The 20,659-nt window shown below is 41.7% G+C and overlaps 1 protein-coding gene across 8 annotated transcripts in view; it reads right to left on the bottom strand.

The window, feature by feature from the left end:
- The window catches only part of CEP43 (centrosomal protein 43), a 44,517-nt gene extending 26,592 nt beyond the window's left edge, over positions 1-17,925 (bottom strand). For 2 of the 8 annotated variants that reach the window (XM_017508298.2, XM_017508294.2), the window contains exons 1-7: positions 17,705-17,922; positions 17,102-17,155; positions 12,501-12,555; positions 11,936-12,024; positions 11,345-11,482; positions 5,314-5,394; positions 2,603-2,662 (exon numbers count right to left, since the gene is read on the bottom strand). In XM_017508298.2, the coding sequence (XP_017363787.1) occupies positions 2,603-2,662; positions 5,314-5,394; positions 11,345-11,482; positions 11,936-12,024; positions 12,501-12,555; positions 17,102-17,155; positions 17,705-17,806 (579 nt within the window). In that variant the 5' untranslated portion in view covers positions 17,807-17,922. Of the gene's footprint in view, positions 1-2,602; positions 2,663-5,313; positions 5,395-11,344; positions 11,483-11,935; positions 12,025-12,500; positions 12,556-17,101; positions 17,156-17,704 lie in introns of all 8 variants that reach the window. The other 6 variants (XM_017508299.2, XM_017508295.2, XM_017508301.2 and 3 more) reach the window with 6 other exon arrangements.
- Between the last annotated feature and the right edge of the window lie 2,734 nt (positions 17,926-20,659).

Raw genomic sequence — 20,659 nt, forward strand, 5'->3', positions numbered from 1 at the left:
TTGAATATTAATTTATTTTTAAAGATGCAAGATACGACTTTGTGCAATGCATTTTTGTAAATGCTTTTCAAAATATCTGTCTGGTAGTGCTGCTTCTGCTGCCACCAAATTGATAAGATGCTATTAAGAGGTTTAAATAAAGAGTTTAAATTGTTAAAAAAAAAAAAAATGTACTTCAAAATTATTGAATCAATTTTAAAATGCCCTCCCACTTCATATTTATACTTCTTCTATATCAAACCTTTTGTCTTTAATCTTTATCTTTATTGTCTCTCAGCAACAACAAAAATAAGAACTTCAGTTTTGCCCAAGTTACATCAGTTCAAAAACCTTACAAATCAATTCTAACTATGTAGATGAATGATTTTAAGTTTATTCATAATATGAAAATAGCTTCCCTGAAGAAAGTGCCAAGGTCTCTGAATGAGCCACTAGTACTTTTCCCCTCCTGCATTCAAAAGCAACTGGACACATGCAACACTCCTGATCAGTGCTCCAGAGCTCCAGGACCAGCAGTAACCTGGGCCCTCCTGCATTGCATGCCCAGTTCATGTCTGCAGGGCAGGCGGGGCTCCCACAATGGCTTTGCACACCTTAGGAGATGCCACTCACCTACCATGTATGTGGATGGCTCCCTCTGGAGTCTTGCTGTGTACAACCTCAACCACCACATGCAACATAGCATCTGGATGATGAAGATGTTTAGAATGTTAAGGCTGCTGGGAACTTAATACATGCACAAGGCAAAGCAGAAAGGCAGAGGAACAAAGAGCTAAGGGCTTACCCATATAAGGAAGGCTGGCAACAGGCCACCAGGGTACAATACAGACTTCTCACAAGGCAATTCAGAAACAACATCAGAAATGTACAGGGAAAAACCTTTCCACGTAATTGAACAAGCAACTTGGGCTTGGGAACACAACAATGAAATAGAAGAGGCCCAAACCACGGACTAAATTCTGGAATATGGGCCCATCTAGGTTCTTCAATCCCCAGTCAAATCAGGGAGTACACTACGCTCTGCCCAAAGTACAGAGAAACCTCAAGTCTGGGCCTGCCACAGTTATATCACATCACACAAAGTGAAAACCACATCTCTTAGCATGCTTGGTTCTAGTATAAACTTCTTGAAAATGTTTAAGTTGTTAAACCCACAATAGCAATAAGATTACAAAAGCTTAATACTATAAAATATGCTTTAAATTTTTAGAAAAGTCCAAGAAACTGATTTTTAAAATCTATTAAGAAGTTTTATATTCTTAATTATCTTACCTAAGGTATGTCTCATCTCTTCAATTAACTGTAAACTCCTTAAGTGAGAACTGTATTAAATGTGTTCCCCAAAGCATTAACACACATGACTTTCACTATATAAATGTTAAAAACAAAACTTACTAAATCATTATTTTAAAGCATCTTGTTTAATAACGCATAAAGAACAGTATGAACAAAAAGAGAATAACAGGAATTTACCTTTGAAAACTACTAGAACTAAAGCCAGCTAACACATCAGGTTGAATTTTGAAAAAGCTTTAATTTTAAAGATTTTCAACTAAGTAAAAAAAAAAATTTATGCATAAACAAGGTTCAACTTAGGACTAATAAATCTCACAGAACTGGCAATTAAATATTTTATCCTAAATAGATGTAAAAGCTGTACTGATAATGTTTCTAAAGCTTCTAATATTTAAATTTCATAAGCAGCTAATCTATCGGATTAGTAAATGTTTGCGATCTTTAGGGGAGGAAGAAAAAGCAGCCAAGGCCTTGATAGTATGCAGCACTGGCCCCCAGCAGTCTACTGTGAGCAGGGGCCCTGAGTAAAGGTTCATACATGGGTAATTGTCTGAAAAATGACAGAACGCAAAAATGTTCTGGACGAAGTAAGTTTAATTTTTAATTTATCGATGGGAACTTATCCAAAAAGTAGTCTGATGTTCTATTTTCCTCAGATAAAGATCATGTTAATAATATGTATATAATCATCCATTCAAAAGAAAAATACGTATTTTCAACTCTTTTTTAATTGCCAACAAAACAGGAATTTTCAAATTTCAGCTAAAACTGAGAGCATGAGTTAATTTTGACATAAAACTGAAAGCATGGTTTTAAGATTCAACAGTATAATTTTCACCTGGATAAAAACTGACAGTGAAATTTACTTTTTGTTTCATGTCATCATTACTTTTTCGTTTTTTTTAGACAGAGTCTGTCTGTCACCTAGGCTGGAGTACCATGGCACGATTTCAGCTCACTTCAACCTCCACCTCCTGGGTTAAAGCAATTCTCCTGCCTCAGCCTCCCAAGCAGCTGGGATTACAGGCGCGCGCCACCACGGCCAGCTAATTTTTGTATTTTAGTAGAGGCAGGGTTTCACCATGTTGGCCAGGCTGGTCTCAAATTCCTGGCCTCAAGTGATCCACCCGCCTCGGCCTCCCAAAGTGCTGGGATTACAGGTGTGAGCCACCATGCCTGGCCTCCAGTGACATTTCATAAGAAAACTGAGAACCCAACCTGACCGGAGCCCAGTGTTCCAAGAGGCCCCAGAGTCGAGGCCTGCTGCCCATAGGCTGCTTTTGTCCTCTGCCCTCATGCATGTTACCTTGTCACCAGCCTTCTGCCCGCTTGTCTTCTTCTTACCTTGTCCTTTATACCTTGGTATCTGAGCATGAGAATAAAATGACATTTTACCACAAAATAGAAATCTTTAAAAATAAACTAACTCATTATTAAACAAAGATGCTTACTGAAAAATGTCTTAGAAGTGGGACATCTAGTTAACAGGTTCTGTGAGGCCTACTTTCTTTGGTCCTTTCTTAACTGTGTTCCTAAAGTGGTCTACCCCATGCTTAACTACTGTTTCCAATAGTTACTAGGACAAACACAGATACTGTAGCCTTCACCTGCTCAGCTTCTACTGCCTGAAAAATCATCTCATTCCTGCTACCATTTAGCAGCATTCTAAATAAGTCTCACTTGAGTTCCTAGGCAACTTCCTTGATGACTTGTCCTGACCTCATCTGACCCTTCTCAGGAGCACACAAAGCTGGTTCCTAAAGGTTGGGTGGACCCTACTCTCATTGTCAGATGCCACTATAAGAGCCAGCAGGAAGAGAGTAGGGAACATACTGGATTCCAAATCCACGTCTTTTACTACTAGAGAAATTGCATTTTAAGTGCCAAAATAAGGGTTTATCTTAGAACAAATGCAACCCTAAACAAGAACTATCTAGGGTATTTCTGAAGCGGGTTTATGAGGCTAACTGAGAAATGGGGACTAAACTAGAATAACGGGATGGCGGCAGGAGAAGCAGAGACAGCTGTAAGGACAAACGCTGTTCTCTAAAGCAGCTTTGGGACAGTCCCCGCTTCTCTGGAAAAACTCACAGTATCATTTCCTGACTGACTTAAAACATTGAGATTATCACTATAATTCTGAGATCTTAAATGTATGTAGAGAGAATAAGAGTACGTAAAATGGACTTTAATACTTTATCCTGAAGACATACCTTATATGTAGAAGGTTAAGATTGCTAATTTGCTTTAAAAACAACAATAATTTGCTAAAAAGAGCTTCCAAATAGTTAAATGCTATAGGTACTGATAAGTATTTTGGAATATTCATTAAGTTTAATTTTTCTAAAGCCAGATATTTTCATGAAAAGTAAAGCTTTCTTACATAGGCTATTTTATCTGCAATTAATTTAAAGAAATTTTAAAAATTTACTCATGACCTTATTCTGCCATTGGGGTTATAGCCTCCTATAAGCATTAAAGAAAAAAAAAATTTTTTTAAAAAGGCCTTCCCTACACCAACTAGAAATCTCAGAAGGAATGATGATAAACAATACAATAGTTGTTTCCTTGGTTAGAAATAAAGTCTAAAATTCCTTTAGTTTTCCAAACTTAAACAAAAGGGAGCAACAACGTCCAAGAACAAGAAATAAATAACAGCAATTGTTGAGCAATGTTCTGTGCCTAGCCACTGAAAACAGAAAGAAATCTTGTAGTACAATCACTATGTTCTGGAAGTTCATCTATTTAAAAAGATGCAACTGTATCTGAGAGTCAATCCACCACCATGAACCCAAACAGGAACTCAACTTTTGGAATGGACTCCACAACATCACTCTATTCCTATGGGACAAAAATCAAAGGGACAGTCAAATAATACAAACCTGACCAGTCACAGACGGCAGGTTTGCGTCCCCCCGGGTCCTATGTTGAAATCCTAACCCTCAGTGTGATGATATCAGAAGAGGGAGACTTTGAAGGGTCAGCAGATCATGAGGATGAAGCCTTTGTGAATGCGATTAGGGCTCTGACCCCAGAGAGCTCCCTCACCCTCTTTCTACCATATGACAACACAAACGAGGAGACAGCTCTCTGCAACCTACAAGAGGGATCTCACCAGAACCTGACCACAATGATGCCATGATCTTGGACTTTCAGACTCCAGAACTGAGGAAAAAATGTGTTGTTTGTAAGCTGCCCAATCTATGGTACTTTGTTATGGCAGCCTGAACAGACTAAGAGAGACCCAAACCTATCCTTTGATAAGACCGTCTGGGACTACCAATTGATGCTATACTCTAACCAGTCACCTGAGAAAACAAATTTCCTGACAATCATCTTTCTATCCATTCCTACACATCCTTAATCTTAAATTCAAAGTGTACAGCTCATTTTTTTTCCATTATGCTTAATCTCTGAAATCAAGTCTTACCTTTAACAATTCATAAACACACACAAAGACACACGCATGCATACACACACAAATGTAACCAGAGTACATACATTTTCTTAGAAATTCTATCAAAACAGCTCAGGTATATTAAAAACCATCATGATTTACAATTATAAATCTGATCACCCATCCAGAAGTAAAATATATAAAGTGATATATAAAGTAAAATATATAAAATATATAAAATTTATAAAATGATATAAAATAATCAATATATCCTACAATACATATTTCTAGCTTAATATTCTTAAGCTAGGAATTTATAAATCAAAAGTAAATCTCCTTGTCAATAGGAGAAAAAAATGTCCAAAGTACCAAATGAATCCAAATATTCTATGATTCTGTTACTCAACAGCACATTCCTTTCTACGATACAAATGTCCAACTACTACCAACAAAGCAGCATGTTTTTTTAATGTATACTTAATGGGAAAAAAGCACCTTCAAGAAACTAAAGAGCCTATGTGTTATAAAACAACATAACTTGTAACAAGAAAGACTACAGAGAGAAAAGCAGAGCCCTCTGGAGTTGAGTCCAGGCATGACTGTGTCCGTAGCTAACTCACCTTACTTGGTGTTGTCTGTGCACTTGTTTTTCCTTCTGGTGACTTTGGTGGAGAATGCACATCAGATAGATCTAGTGTACCCTAAAACATTTGAGTTTAAAATTAAAATATATTTAAAAATAAAATACAAATATACCAATTACACTCCAATAGCATTTTAGCATTTAAAAACACTATACAATGTTGGTATTTTGTTTTTTCCTAATGTAACCAACCTTTTAAGATCTTCCTCTAATTTTATCCCCTCAAAAACCTTCAACACATCCCTAGATTCTAATTACCTGCAAAATATTTCATTCATTCACATTGAACAGGCTGCTGTCTGCACTGAAATCTGTTCCCAGCCTACCATGCCAACATTTACTTCCTCAATCCCCTTCTCCCTTCACTCCAGACAAATATTATCCTATATTTCTCTAAGATCTACTTTTCGCGCTCCTTGAATTTGCTTCCCTACTTCATTTTAACTCAAGAAAAAACACCAAATAATAACTTTCATTAAAAATACTTTACCCCCTTTCAAATACTAGTCACTTTTCCAGTTTTCTACTTCCACACATTTTTTTTTCCATTTTGAAAACACCTGTTCTAGCCCAGCATCCACAGGAGTTATCTGCGTCTGCTGCCCAATGCCCTGTCCCCACAGGGTTCTGACCACTGTGGTAAACTCAAAAGAGGAAATTTTAAAAATGCTTCTTGGATGAAAATCACTTCCTACAATTTATGCACTACCAACACAAGCTCTATGACACTATGTACATATTAAAGATTGGCTGTTACAAAAATCCTTTAACAACTATACAAGTATGAAAATGTGCTGCTCTTCATAACTTTAGTTCTCCCTCTACAGTCCCACTATTTCTGGTGGTGACAGTATCTTCTAGGCTAAAATCCTTAAACTCACCTTTGAGAGCTTTTTTTATCATATTGCCTTGTATAACCCTGCCCCATGCCAAAATATTAATTTACTAAGTCTTGTTGATTCTTAAAAGGTCAACTTTATCTGTCCATTTCTTTGAGACAGGGTCTCTGTCACTCAGGCTGGAGTGCAGTGCTGTGATCTCGGCTCACTGCAACCTCTGCCTCCCAGGTTCAAGTGATCCTCCCACCTCAGCCTTCCAAGTAGCTGAGATTACAGGAATATACCACCACACCCAACTAATTTCTGTTTGTTTGTTTATTTTGAGACAGAGTTTTGCTCTTGTTGCCCAGGCTGGAGTACAATGGAGAGATCTCGGCTCACTGCAACCTCCAACTCACGGGTTCAGGTGATTCTCTCACCTCAGCCTCCCAAGTACCTGGGGATTACAGGTGCCCACCACCATGCACAGCTAATTTCTTGTTTAGTTTTTTTTTGAAACAGAGTCTCACTCCATTGCCCAGGCTGGAATGCAGCTATGCAATCTCAGCTCATCACAACCTTCGCCTCCCAGTTCAAGCGATTCTCCTGCCTCAGCCTCCCAAGTAGCTGGGCCTATAGGTGCACACCATCACACTCTGGTAATTTTTTTATTTTTTAGTAGAAGCAGGGTTTCACTATGTTGGTCAGGCTGGTCTTGAACTCCTGACTTTGTGATCTGCCCACCTCGGCCTCCCAAAGTGCTGGGATTACAGGTGTGACCCACCACACCCGGCCAATTTTTTTGTATTTTTAGTAGAGATGGGGTTTCACCAGTTGGCCAGGCTGGTCTCGAACTCCTGACTTCAGGTGATCCACTGACCACAGCCTCACACCCTTACCAGTGTGAGCCACTGCGCCAGACCTTAATTCATATATTTCTAATAGAGACAGGGTTTTGCCATGTTGGCCAGGCTGGTCTCAAACTCCTGGCCTCAAGAGATCTGCCTGTCTCAGCCTCCCAAAGTGCTGGGCTAACAGGCGTGAGACACCATGCCCAGCCTATATGTCCACTTATTTCTATTATTACTGCTACATTCTTATCTAGATTTGCCTTCTTATGGGTTTTACTTCCTTCTAATCTGCTAACTTCTCCATATTTCACCCACCTAACCTTCACAAATCTTCCAAATGGGTACTCCTGTTTGAATCTTCAAAGGCTTCCCATTGACTGTGACAGCATGTTAAAAATCACTAGGCCTTAGACTGTGTAGGAGATACGTAAGATAAAGCTCTTGTCCTCAATATATTTATGATCTAGTAATAGGGCAGAGACACATGCTGATCATTACTACAACTTGACAGAATGAGGCACTAAATTACATGCAGTCTCTAGTAAAGAGAGAGGAAGAACAAGAGTTGCAGCTGAGGAGAAAACCTGAATGACAAAATTCCAAAGCTGAGGAAGAGGAAAGAGGTCTAATTTCAGGTGAAGAATAGAATTTAAAAAAAAAGAAGGCGGCCAAAAAGCACAAGCCAATTTCAAGGAGTAAGTCCAAAGTTTAATCTGGCTTAAGTACAAGGCTCCACATTTCAAAAAAAAAAAGCCTAAGGCTAGAAAAACAGATTAAGGCCACATCAAACAGAACATTTCAGAAGGCCTGAAGAATCTGGGACTCCTGAGCTGCCACTGCACAGTCTCTACAATCATGCAGAAGAAAGGAACAGAGGAAGGGCTGAAGTTTAAAAAGAATTCTGCAACAGTGAATGACAGACTGAAAGCATGAGAACCTTAAGAAGGAAATGATCCTGGACAGACAGAAGGACCTGCATGGTAGAGGTACTGAAGGAGATGAAAATAATCCATTGAGGGGCTTAAAAAACAAGAAAGGGCTTTAGTTACCTACAGCTGGGGGGCAGCCAATAAAATCAATCAAAAGTCACGTTAAAGCAAGTGGGGCACAACAACCTAATTCTTGAGATGATTAAAATGCACTTTTGGTAAAAAGCATCAGCAGTTTAGTTCAGTAAGCTTAACCTGTAGCTAGTTTTCTACAAAGTCAAAAGCCAATAAACGCTCTAATTTTTTATTTCTCATAAATGACAGGTTTCCTTCCAAAGTAATGAAAAACACTAATAACAAAGAGCCAAAACATACATCTTTGAGGTCTCTATTTTAAATATTATTTTATCTGTTTTATACATACACACAAAATATTAAAAGTAAACACCCAGATATTAGGAAGGGGAAACTAGTAAAAAATGGAGAATAAATGCCCAACTTAGTAGTTCAGCAACCTCAGGGAGTAAAACAACTACCCTTTGAGGATACAGAATTCTTAGCCTTGGTCTATGTGACAGAATCACAGCTATGAAAAAGTCAGGGCAAACTTCAGGGGAGGCCTCAAATCCACAAGTCAGAATGGAGTACTGAAGAACAGTGATTCTGTTTCCATTTTTACGTCACACCCACTACACAGGAAAGCTGCTACTGGGTCTCATTTTGAGACACACATCCTATCCAACAGAGAACAGAAAGCCCTCCAGCAATTACTCTTTCTTCCACAGCCTGTTACGAAAGCTACTGTGTGCAGGGTGGAAAGGGAATCTTTCCTGACAGAACTGAAATTAGAGCACATCTGAAGAGGCAACTCACTGGGATGAAACCAAGGAGTCACAAGAACAGAATCAATCAAAACAAGAGATGTAAGCAAAAAGAGCTGGAAGAGGGTTATTTGGGGGGAGTAAGCTGGGATTTGCTTTTGTCTTTACATTTTTACTTTTTTAAAGGTAAAGAGAATGAAGTATGTTTTTTTCCACACAGGATTTGAATGTACTATTGGGTTATTCAGGGAGGTATGTTTTGTGAAGAGCTGGAAAATCTGGTCTGGAGCTAGGATAAAGGACTGAGCTGGACTTAGGCAGACTAAACTTAAGGAGTCATCCATACAATAACAAGAAACAGTAATACTAACACGGTCATCCCTCAGTATCCACAGGGGAGTAGTTGTAGGACTCCCTTGTGTATACCAAAATCCAAGGATGCTCAAGTCCCTTATGTGAAATGGCGTATTTGCCTATAACTTATGTACTTCAAATCATCTCTATATAACTTATATCTAATATAATGTAAATGCTATAGTTTTAGACTGTACTTGTATTCTTTTGTTGTATTTTACCCAAATACTTTTTTTTTTGAGACCAAGTCTCACTCTGTTGCCAGGCTGGAGTGCAGTGGTGCAATCTCAGCTCACTGCAACCTCCACCTCCCAGGTTCAGCGATTCTCTTGTCTCAGCCTCCCAAGTAGCTGGGACTACAGGTATGTGCCACCACACCCAGCTGATTTTTAATTTTTAGTAGAGACAGGATTTCTCCATGTTGGCCAGGATACTCTCGATCTCTTGACCTCATGATCCACCTGCCTCAGCCTCCCAAAGTACTGGGATTACAGTAGTGAGCCACTACACCCAGCCTATCTGAATATTTTCAATTTGCAGTTAATTGAATCCACTGATGCCAGCTACAGTGGCACAGAGAGTATTCCGTGCCGAGCACTGTGCTCAAAGCTTCACACATCTTGCTTCTTTAGACTCCCTCCAGCCCCATAGGCACGATACTTCTGTGCTCTCCATGTGGCAGATAAGAAACCAGGGCACATGGAGGCTGAGTGACTATAGGCTCACACAGCTAGAATGTAGCAGAGCTGAGGTTTCACCCAAGTAACCTGGTTCCAGAGTCCACGCTAGTGGTATGTTAAGGAAGAAAGATCAATCTAGACAGAATAATGTGCATAAACACCACTGCAATGAGGTTAGTCAAAGCACAACTACTAAATGGAAAAGAAAATGAAAGGACAGCTAAAAAGAAAAGAGAGTTCTTCAAGGCCACAGAAGCAGAGAAAGGAGAGCCAATAAAGAGAGGTCACCACCACCTACAGACTGCTGGCCCAAGGAGACTATGGTTCTTCAGTTTGTTTTTGATTGCCTAGTACCCAGCACAGTATCTATCAAGTAAGCACATAATAAAAAGCTTGCTGAATAGTGATAAATAAAGGAATGAATGAAATTAGAATGCACAAGCTGAAGTGACAGCTTGTGCTCTGGGCAGGCCATCTCACTCCCAGCCAGCCTGGTATATGGCTATGCTCTCCTGCTTCCACACTTGGCTGGCAATACTCCACCTTCTCAGAACACCCTTCCCAATCCTCATTCCCACAACTGACGTCCAACTCTCACTTTAAAACTGACTTTCACAAAATTTTGGCATGCGACAATCACTTCCTCCTCTAAACTAATTATGCATAATATGTTTGGAAATAATGTGTTATATGACAATTCCTCCATAATCTTAAACTGTTATTTAAATGTTAATTTCCTTATTTGAGTACATTTTATCTTAAATATCTTTGTGCTCTTCAGGGACACAGATGTTTCTTTTCTTATATTTTACCTCATAGTATCCATAAAGTCTATTTGTCATGCCTTACGTATAATTAGTACTCAGGCAAGCTTTATCAATTTTCAAAGATTCTAACAGAAAATATCCTCTGAGACTCGCCAAATATAATAAGTAGGAAACCTATACAGCCCTCCACATTCTTACCTATAAATTTCTGACTAAAAGTACACATTTAATCAAATATCTGGAACAGGTACAGATATTATCTATGTTTATAAAACAGTATCTTAATGTAAAATTAATGTATGAAAATAAAAATTAGATCATTAATCTCATTAGCACAATTTCTTAAAAAAAAAAGGTTAAGAGCATGAAAAGTACTACTAAACAAAAAAGTGTAAGTCTGAACTGTTTCTAAATTGAGTACTTCTGTTAGCTTATGCAGAGAGGGCTCAGAACACCAAGGCAGGGCCTGGAGCCCACCTCATACAGTATGGAATGAATGGAGGATCAAGCAAGGCAATGAGGAGTTGGGATTTGTTCCAGACAGTTTGGCTCATGACCCAACCCTCCTGAGGATCAAAAATCAGAACAGGTATGCCACAGAATCAGAGTTAGCACATTCCTAATTTTCATTAAAATTTGCACTGATACAATCTGAATGCATTTCATTTTGTTTTTAAAGAATATCTTCTAGTATGAAAACTTAATTTACTATATATACACTAATATGCATGGCTAAACTAAGTAGCCAATAATTAAAATAGAAAAAGATAACACAGGATTATACTTACTTCCCCAGTGGTTGGCCCTTTTTCTTTCTGTTGACAGCGTCTGATCACTTCTAATAATAAAGGTCCACCCACAGTACCTTCTGCTTCAATTATACCTAAATCTCGGGCTAAATTTTCTCGACCTTCAAGACCTTGCAGCTAGAAAAGAAGAAAGATACAAGTGCACAAAAAATAGCAGAAGTTATTTTCAAAGAGTAAAGAAAACATATTCAGAGTATAAAGACATCTCTAAACTCAAAGAGACTGTCTTACTAATGAATGAAACGTCCATTGAAATAAATTATGCCGATTTCCTTTACAGAGTCTCTACCTTCAAACTTTCCATCAACAGGTATAATCTAACATCGTATAAAAATTAACTCTACGGTAACATATTTATTAGCAAACTTTCAAGTTACACAAAGCAGCAACATTGGTGCCAGCTATCTGAAAATTCATATGGCTTTTAAGAAAAACAGATAATCAACTACCAAAAATAATCTAAATGTAAAACACTATCAGTTATCAAATTTTATTCACTTTCAGCTTAATATTAACTCATTTGTATCAAAGAAGGTTTCAAAGGATAGATGTAAAAATCATTATTCTTACTGTGCTAGTTTCAGGTTGAAAAACAGCCAAGGTAAAGTCAAGGTTAAAAAACTGAAGAAATTCTGCAACAAGACTAGCCACTAAACGACCTATAAAGATCAAGAAAAAGATAGGTAAGCAAATCTTTAAAAACTAATTTTTTTAATTAACATTATGAAATGAATAAGATACACTAAATTAATGAAAGAACGGTTTCTAAATTTTTTAAGTTACAAATTTCTTTTTTGAATAATATGATTAAGTAATGAAAATCTTAATCTCCCAATTTTTTCACTGGGATCATCAGTCTGTAATTAACTGCAAGACTATCATCTCACAGATTTCAGTGTTTCGTTTTTTAATAGTTAATATTGGCTTTCTGTACTAAAAGTGGCTTTAACCAACATCCCAAGACCAAAAATATGTAATAGCAACATGATTGTTGTACAATGAAATACTATTTTAAAATGAGGACCTATAAGAATTGCAGACTTAAAAAAAACCCTGAAATTCCTGATTTCTCCCAAATGGTATCAAGATTCAAAAACTCAGAGATAGATAAACAAGAACAAGCTGAATATCTTACCGTCTTTGGTATTTAAAAACTTTTTCAGGCTCTCATTGACTAAAGGAGTTTTGTTCTGTTAAAAAAAAATAAAAGATTTTAAGTGTCATGTGTTTACCCTAAAAACAGCTATAAAATATCAACTTACAGCTTTCATCCATAAAATTATGGTTTTACAAAATCCATTCTACAACCGTTGATTACTATACTATAGGACTTACTTTGTGCTATTTAGTAATTTCTCAAAGTTAATATACCACAACTATTTATGAAGATTTGCATTTATTTTTATTTTTTTAATGTTTTATAAACCGCTTATTAAATGGCTTTTCAAGCTAGATATTTTTTCTTTTTTTAAGACGGAGTCTTGCTCTGTGGCCAGGCTGGAGTATAGTGGCGCAATATTGGCTCACTACAACCTCTGCCTCCCGGGTTCAAATGATTCTCCTGCCTCAGCTTCTTGAGTAGCTAGGACTACAGCCACCATGCCCAACTAACTTTTGTATTTTTAATAGAGACAGAGTTTCACCATGTTGGCCAAGATGGTCTCGATCTCTTTTTTTTTTTTCCCCCATTTATTTATTTTATTGCATTTTAGGTTTTGGGGTACATGTGAAGAACACACAAAATTGTTGCATAGGAACACACGTGGAGGTGTGATTTGCTGCCTTCCTCCCCATCACCTACATCTGGCATTTCTCCCCTTGCTATCTCTCCCCAGCTTCGCTCTCTTCACCTCATGATCCACCTGTCCCGGCCTCCCAAAGTGCTGGGATTACAGGCTGAGTCACTGCGCCCGGCTGAAGCTAGATATTTTCAAATACGTGTGTGAAATAAAATTAAATGCAAACAACTGTTTATTATTTCAAATATATGAAGTTTGATATTCTGTCATCTCAGATACCTGCCATTTATAGCATGGCTTACTATAAGCAGGAATTTAATTATACACTTGTAATTCCCAGTTTAACCATGAAATGTGAGATGATCTTATGTGGCCCACAGGCCGACTTATTTTTTAATTACACATTTATTTAAAGAAGTATGGAGAAAACACTTCTAGCCATCAAACCTGTGACTGTTGCTGAGAACAGGCTAGGGCAGGTAGCACATGTTAAGCTTCCTAAAGACCACATTAATTACTACCACAGGGGCAGCCTCATACATATACTGCTAACGGGAATGCAAAATGGCATAACCAGTTTGGAAAGCAATTTGATAGTGTTTTTAAAAAGTCACAAATATTTCTAGCATGTGACCTACTCACTTTACCCCTACCTGTTTTCTCAAGAAAAATCACAGATCCAAGCAAAGACTTGTACGTGAATGTTCACAGAAGCCTTATTTATAATACTCAAAAACTGGAAACAGCCTAAATGTCTATCAACAGGTAATGGCTAAACTCTTATATCCATACAACATACTAATGAAATGATTTATTAATACATCCTACAATATGAAAGAATTTCAAATGCATTATGTTGAAACTAGACCAAAAAAAAAAAAAAGAGTACATACTCTATGATTCCATTTATATAATTCTTAAAAAGGTTTAGGGTGGGGAAGAGGGTTACAAAAGGGGCACGAGGAAAACTTCTGAAGGTCATGGATATGTCCACTACCTTGATTTTGGTGATCATTTCACAGTTGCATAAATTAACTATTAAAAAATCAAATTGTACACTTGAAGTTTATTAAACACTTGAAATTTACTATAGGTCAATTATACCTCAATAAAGTTGTTAAAAGACAAGGAAAGGTGAGATCATCAAGATATTTGGTAGGGTGGTTCAGGGAATTCTAAAATACTGAGTCAACTGAAATATTTAAAGAAAATGGAGGGACAAGATCAGATGTGTACTATAAACAGCCAATCTAGGAGCAATGTGGAAAAAGGACTTTAGGGAGACGGTGAGGGATAACATGTAAAGGGAGACTACTGAGTAGGAAGGGGATAAAGCAATCTGGAAAAGAAAAAAACAAGCACAAAGCAGGCAGCAGAGCACTCCCTCAGGGGCACTTCAGATATAAACCTGACAGAGCCAGATGATAACTGAGCAGGTGGAAAGAAGAGCAAGGCCTAAGAAATGCTTAGATTTCTTACCACATAAATGATGGTCCCATTAAGGGCAATATAGTGGGGAGTTTAACATACAGGTCTGAAACTCAGGAGAGAAATATGCATGAAAGATACAGGACTGGAGTCACTAGATGAATAAGGTCAGCCTGTGAGAGTACAGAATGACATCTGTGGGATAAGTCTCAGTCAGGTGTACAGGAAAAAGATCGTGCAAGAAACCAAGGAGTGGTCAAAAGGAAAAAAAAAAAAAAAAACAGAAAACAGTCTCCAAGGTCAAGGAGATTTTCAAGAAGGAAGGAGGAATCAAGAATGTCAATTATAGGCCTAGCATGGTGGCTTACACCCATAATCCTAGCACTTTCGGAGGCTCTCGTGGGAGGAATGCTTGATCCCAGGAGTTCGAGACCAGCCTGGGTAATATGGAGAGAACCCATCTCTACAACATGTTTTTTTAAAAACAAAAACTAGCTGGGAGTTGTGGAGCATGCCTGTAGTTCCAGTTACTTGGAAAGCTAAGGCACAAGGTTAAGGTTACAGTGAGCCATGATCGTGCCACTGCACACCAGTCTGGCTGACAGGGCGGGAGACTTTGTATCAAAAAAAAGAAAAAAAAAAGAATGTCAAATGCCACAATGACCAACTAAGATAGGTAAGAACTAAAATATACTCACAATTAAGACATTCTTCTTGATTGTAGCAAAAGAAATTACTTAGGGTGGTAGTGGTAGATTTAAGATTTTAAGGGACTAAGGGGAGCCCAGAACATAAGAAATGGAATAAGCACGCACATTCTTTTCAAATGTGGCTGTGCACACCTGTAGTCCCAGCTACTCCAGAGGCTGAGGTGGAAAAATCCAGCCCAGGGAATTGAGACTGCAGTGAGCTATGACTGTACCACTGCACTCCAGCCTGGGCAAAGGAGCAAGACCCTGTCTCAAACAACCAAAGCAAAGCAAACCAAACCTGCTGTGAAGGAAAAAAAAACACAGTGGTATTAGAAGCAGAATCTGAATAAAGGAAAACAGTTTACTCCTAATAGTCATTTAAACATGTTTTCAAGCTCAACAGAAAAGCCAACAGAAAGGAAGAGGTCAAAGATATAGTAAATAATTAAAGACTTGAGAGTATACATAGGCAGAGCAATTATTCTTGGACAAGACAAAGCCTATTCTTCTAAAGCAGGAAGGAGGTACAGATAAATACAGACACAGGTAAGCTTTTTCACAGGTGAGCAATAGATTGGGGAACAGGAGGACATAAAGTTAGGATCTGATGGCTTCGATCTTCCCTGTGGAGGAAGTAACAAGATCATGTGTTCAGAGAGAAGGAAGCAGGGGTGACTGCACAGTTAGGGTGAAAAACAGAACTGCTGCCTTCTCAGGAGCTACCGAGGCTGTGCCTGCCAATTTGCAGCATTAGCAATCCACATGGTTGATTTAGTTTTCTCCAGCAGCACATACGTGCAAAGTGGGAAAAGAGTTAGTTTGCTGGGTTAAATGACCACTGAGATTTCTTCCAGACCAAGTATGACTGACTGTAAGGCAAAGTAATTGGAAGGCAAAGTAATTAGAGGTCCAGACCAAAATGTTACCAAGAGAAGACCAAGATGCTTCCACAGACATGGAAAGGACAAAGAACTAAAGAGTTTGATGAAATTAAAGATTAGGTATACAGGTCTAAAGAAGTGAGAGAACAGGAGACTGATTTGTCATAGAGCAAGAGTTTAAGACTTTGGGCCGGGCGCGGTGGCTCAAGCCTGTAATTCCAGCACTTTGGGAGGCCGAGGCGGGTGGATCACAAGGTCAAGAGATCGAGACCATCCTGGTCAATATGGTGAAACCCCGTCTCTACTAAAACTACAAAAAATTAGCTGGGCATGGTGGCGTGTGTCTGTAGTCCCAGCTATTCAGGAGGCTGAGGCAGGAGAATTGCCTGAACCCAGGAGGCGGAGGTTGCAGTGAGCCGAGATCGCGCCATTGCACTCCAGCCTGGGCAACAAGAGCGAAACTCCGTCTCAAAAAAAAAAGACTTTGATGTTAGTTCCACTCTTGTTGACAAATTCCAGAATATTTACTCAGGATAGTTGTTGGGAGTTGGAAAAAGTTAAATTACCCACTTTAATACAGAGAAGTGGCTGAACTTTTAAAATAATCACTGTCCTTTTTATTGTCAAAATAACTGAGTGGTCAGATAATTTGGGGAAAAGTTGCATATACTATATACCCCCATTTCATAGGGATTAATAACATATATTAACTTATTAAAGGTTCCGAGTGAACCTGCACTTAACATTGACAATGGAACCATTTCTTCAAGAAACTCCTATGACCTTTTGTTTGAGACTTAGCATTGGTATCAGTTACTGCACTACCTTAACTTTAAGATTACCCCCAAATTCAAAAGCTACACGAAAAAAGATTAATATTGGCTTTCTCTCAATAGTAATATAATCCTTAACAGTTCTATTTTTGAGACGGTTTTTAACGAATGAGAAATTAAGGACTAACGAATACAGCCATGTTAAAACCTGGAAACTTCATACCTCTACTTTTTCTTGCTCTTCTAGTGCTAAAAACACGGCTGCTCGGAGTTCCGCCTTGAAAAAATAGTTAAGAAACAAGAAATTATTATTTCAAGACAATTTTCACAAGCTCACATTTAGCCAACAACAAACACCAGTAAGCCAAAGAGCTGGGCCGGCAGGTGCAGAGGTTAGAAACGCCCTCAGAAACGTTCTCAGTCACACAAGCTCTGCAACCCCCACGCTTCGGCTGGACGCGCTGCTTTCCCTCCGTGGATCGTGCCTGAGCCAGGGGAAGAGACGCTGGGGCCCGCTCCCAGACCCATCCGCGGGTCGCCCTTGTGGCCCCCAGGCCCCGCCCCCGCGGGATGCTGCAGGGGACCGGCCAGGCCCCTACAGCCCGCGCTGCACTGCGGGGCCACACGAGCTAACGAGCCGACCCCCTCCATGGGGCAGGCAGTACGGAGACCCCGCCGGGGCGCGCCCCCAGTGCCCGCCGGCCCCGGCCCCTCGCCAAGAAGCCGGCCTCGTCGCCGCGACCGTTATGACGCCCGCTGTCCACGCAGGCCCTGCGGACCCGGCAGGCCCGGCCCCGGCAGGCCCGGCCCCAGCCTCCGGCCTCACCTTGATGCGGTTCAGTACCCCGCTGTTCTCCAGCGTCTGCACCAGCAGGTCCCGGAGCTCCGTGTCCTCCTCGGCCACCACTGCGGTCGCCGTCGCCGCCATCTTGCTTCTCCAAGACAACAGCCCAAGACGCGCTAACGGCCAAAGGCTACCGCAGGGTCCGCTCCGCGCGCGGGCTACGGGGCCGACGCGACCAAGGTCCCGCCCCGACGCCCAGCGCGCGAGCCCCGCCCACTGGCGTCGAGGGGCGGGGCGTGGAGACCTCGGGGTTGACGCGGGGCACCCGGCCTTGAGGAGCAGCGGACCACCTAGTGCTGAAACTCAGTGCGGGCGCTGGGGGCGGAGCTGCAAGACGCGGGCGGGCACGCAAGGGGCGGAGCGTCGAGGCGTGGGGGCGGGGCGTCGGCTCGGGCGCTGGGCGGAACCTCGATTGCGAAACCCATTGGCCGCAGTCGCCTGAGGCGCGAGCTTTGAAGCCCGCGGGTGCTGAGGAGAAAGTGCCCTCGCGCCTGGAGAGCAGACTCTGGTGGCCACTGCCGCTTCCCACCGCCTCAGGATCGCTGGAGTCACATTATTGACGTCATTAAGGCTTACTAGCCTAGAGCCGGACGGACCGCGGGAAGGAGGCCCCGAGACCCAACTGCGGCTCCGCGGGCGTCGGGGAAGGGACTCCCGAGAGGTCGCGAGGGCGCTGGGCCCTGCCGGTTGTCACCCAGAAATAGCGTTCGGAGGCCCCCCAACCGGGCGAACGGACCCTGCTCTCCCAGGGCCTCCGAGGCTACCCGGAAAGGCGCCCGGGTGCAGGGGCGGCACGGCCCCAGGAAGAGCCGAGGGCCGAGGAGGGCGTGGGGTGGGCTCCGCGCTGCCCGAGCTGGGGCCGCGGCCCTCCGCCGACATCCCGGAGAGTCCTGGACCCCTCCCGGGCCCTGGAAGCTCCGTTCCGCCGGAGCCGACGCGCTCTCGAGGTCTCCATCCTGCCGCCTGGGCTGCCCGGCGCCCCTCGCCTTGGCAAATCAGCTCTCCGGACCCAGCCCTGCCTCGGAGAGTGTAGGTGCACAAGGCCAGCCGGCCTGTCGGCCCTGGGGTTTCGGAGGGCGCCACTGTATGGGGGCGTAAGCCGAGAAATGTCGAGGCCGGGCTCCAGCAATTGAGAAGCTGATGTGGCCAAGGTGAAGGACGCGCCCGGAGGAAGAAAACGGGAGTCAGATATGGGCGGTGGCCGCGCCTTTTCCGAGGACGGCGTCTAGGGCCTCAGCGCCTCAGAGACGGCGGTGCGACCCACGTGGCCGGCGGAAAGGAGCAGCGGGACCTACGGCCTTAGGGAAGCCACGGGAAGACCGGCGGCCTTTAGGGCTCGGCGCTGTGACGCGCGACCCTCTCCTTGAAACCCTGAGCTCAGGCGCCAAAGGAAAGGCTGCTTTGGGCAGAATTCAGCTTTCAGCTTAAGTTTTTTTTCCTTTGGCCGAGTCAGTTGTGGTTCCGAGTTCTATTTTCCTTTCACTGGTATGTGTCCAAGAATCAATCTTAGGAGATGCCTGCTGGCCGCTTTGGGGTAGGGCCCAGGTGCCCACACTGGCTTCCAAACCCCTCTCTGTGTTCCTGGTTGTGGCTGTGCACGTACCTGTCACATTTGAACGCACAGAGCATCAACACTGGCTTCCAAATGCATCTCCGTGTTTTTTCTTTTATCCTTTGTTTGAGACGGAGATTTTTGCTCTTATTGCCCAGGCTGGAGTGCAATGGCGCAATCTTGGCTCACTGCAACCTCCATCTCCCTGCTTCAAGCGATTCTCCTGCCTCAGCCTCCCAAGTAGCTGGGATTACAGGCATGGACCACCACGCCTGGCTAATTTTGTATTTTTAGTAGAGATGGAGTTTCTCCATGTTGGTCAGGCTGGTCTCGAAATCCCAACCTCAGGTGATCCGCCTGCCTCGGCTTCCCAAAGTGCTGGGATTACAGGCATGAGCCACTGTGCCTGGCCTATCTCCGTGTTCTTGTTATTGGGTGTGCACACACGTGTCAGGTGTGTACACACAGATCACAGGGCGTCCACATCAGCTTTCAAATGTGTCTCCATGTTCCTGTATGTGGGAGTACATGCACATGTCACATGTGTACACACAAATGACGGCATCCACAATGGTTTCCAAATGTGTCTGTGTTCCTGTATGTGGGTGTGTATGCACGTGTCACGTGTACACAGATGACACGGCATCCACAATGGCTTCCAAATGTTTCCTGAATGTGGGTGTGTACACACATGTCATATGTGTGTGCACAGATCACAGGGCATGCACATCAGCGTCCAAATGTGTCTCCATGTTCTTGTATGTGGGTGTGCATGCACGTATTATGTATGTATACACAGATCACGTATCCACACTGGCTTCCAAATTTTCTCTGTGTTTCTGTATGTGGGTGTGCATGCACGTGTCAGATGTATACACACATGACAGGGCATCCACACTGGCTTCCAAACACACATGTGTCACATGTGAAGAGGCTGGAAGAGGTAAGGTTCATGAAGGTGCAGTGCAGTGTTGTACTGTTGGCACTTTGTGTGTGTTTGGTTAGTTTTGCAAGAATATGTTGGTGAAGGAGAGAGAAGGCCAAACAGCTGATGAGCAGTGTGACTGAAATTCAATATATACAGAAATGACAAAACATCTATGAACAAAAGATTTTGTGACCATCCCCCTGAGATTATCACTCATGCAGTCTGCAGGAAGTTTCAAGAATCCACATTTTCTTCTAATATACGTAGTCTGCAGGTTATAATTTGATATACAAATAGCATATATAAGGTAAAAAAGAAAAATTTGAAGTTTCCTGCCTAGCCCAATTCTTCTCCTCACTGGTAGTGTCTGTTAAATTGGAAAGGTATCTCTTTCCAGACATATTAATACCTTTTATACAGTTGACTCTTGAACATTAGTTTGAACTGCTTGGGTAGA

The sequence above is a fragment of the Cebus imitator genome, unplaced genomic scaffold, assembly GCF_001604975.1.
Source record: "Cebus imitator isolate Cc_AM_T3 unplaced genomic scaffold, Cebus_imitator-1.0 Scaffold389, whole genome shotgun sequence".
Taxonomy (NCBI): Eukaryota; Metazoa; Chordata; class Mammalia; order Primates; family Cebidae; genus Cebus; species Cebus imitator.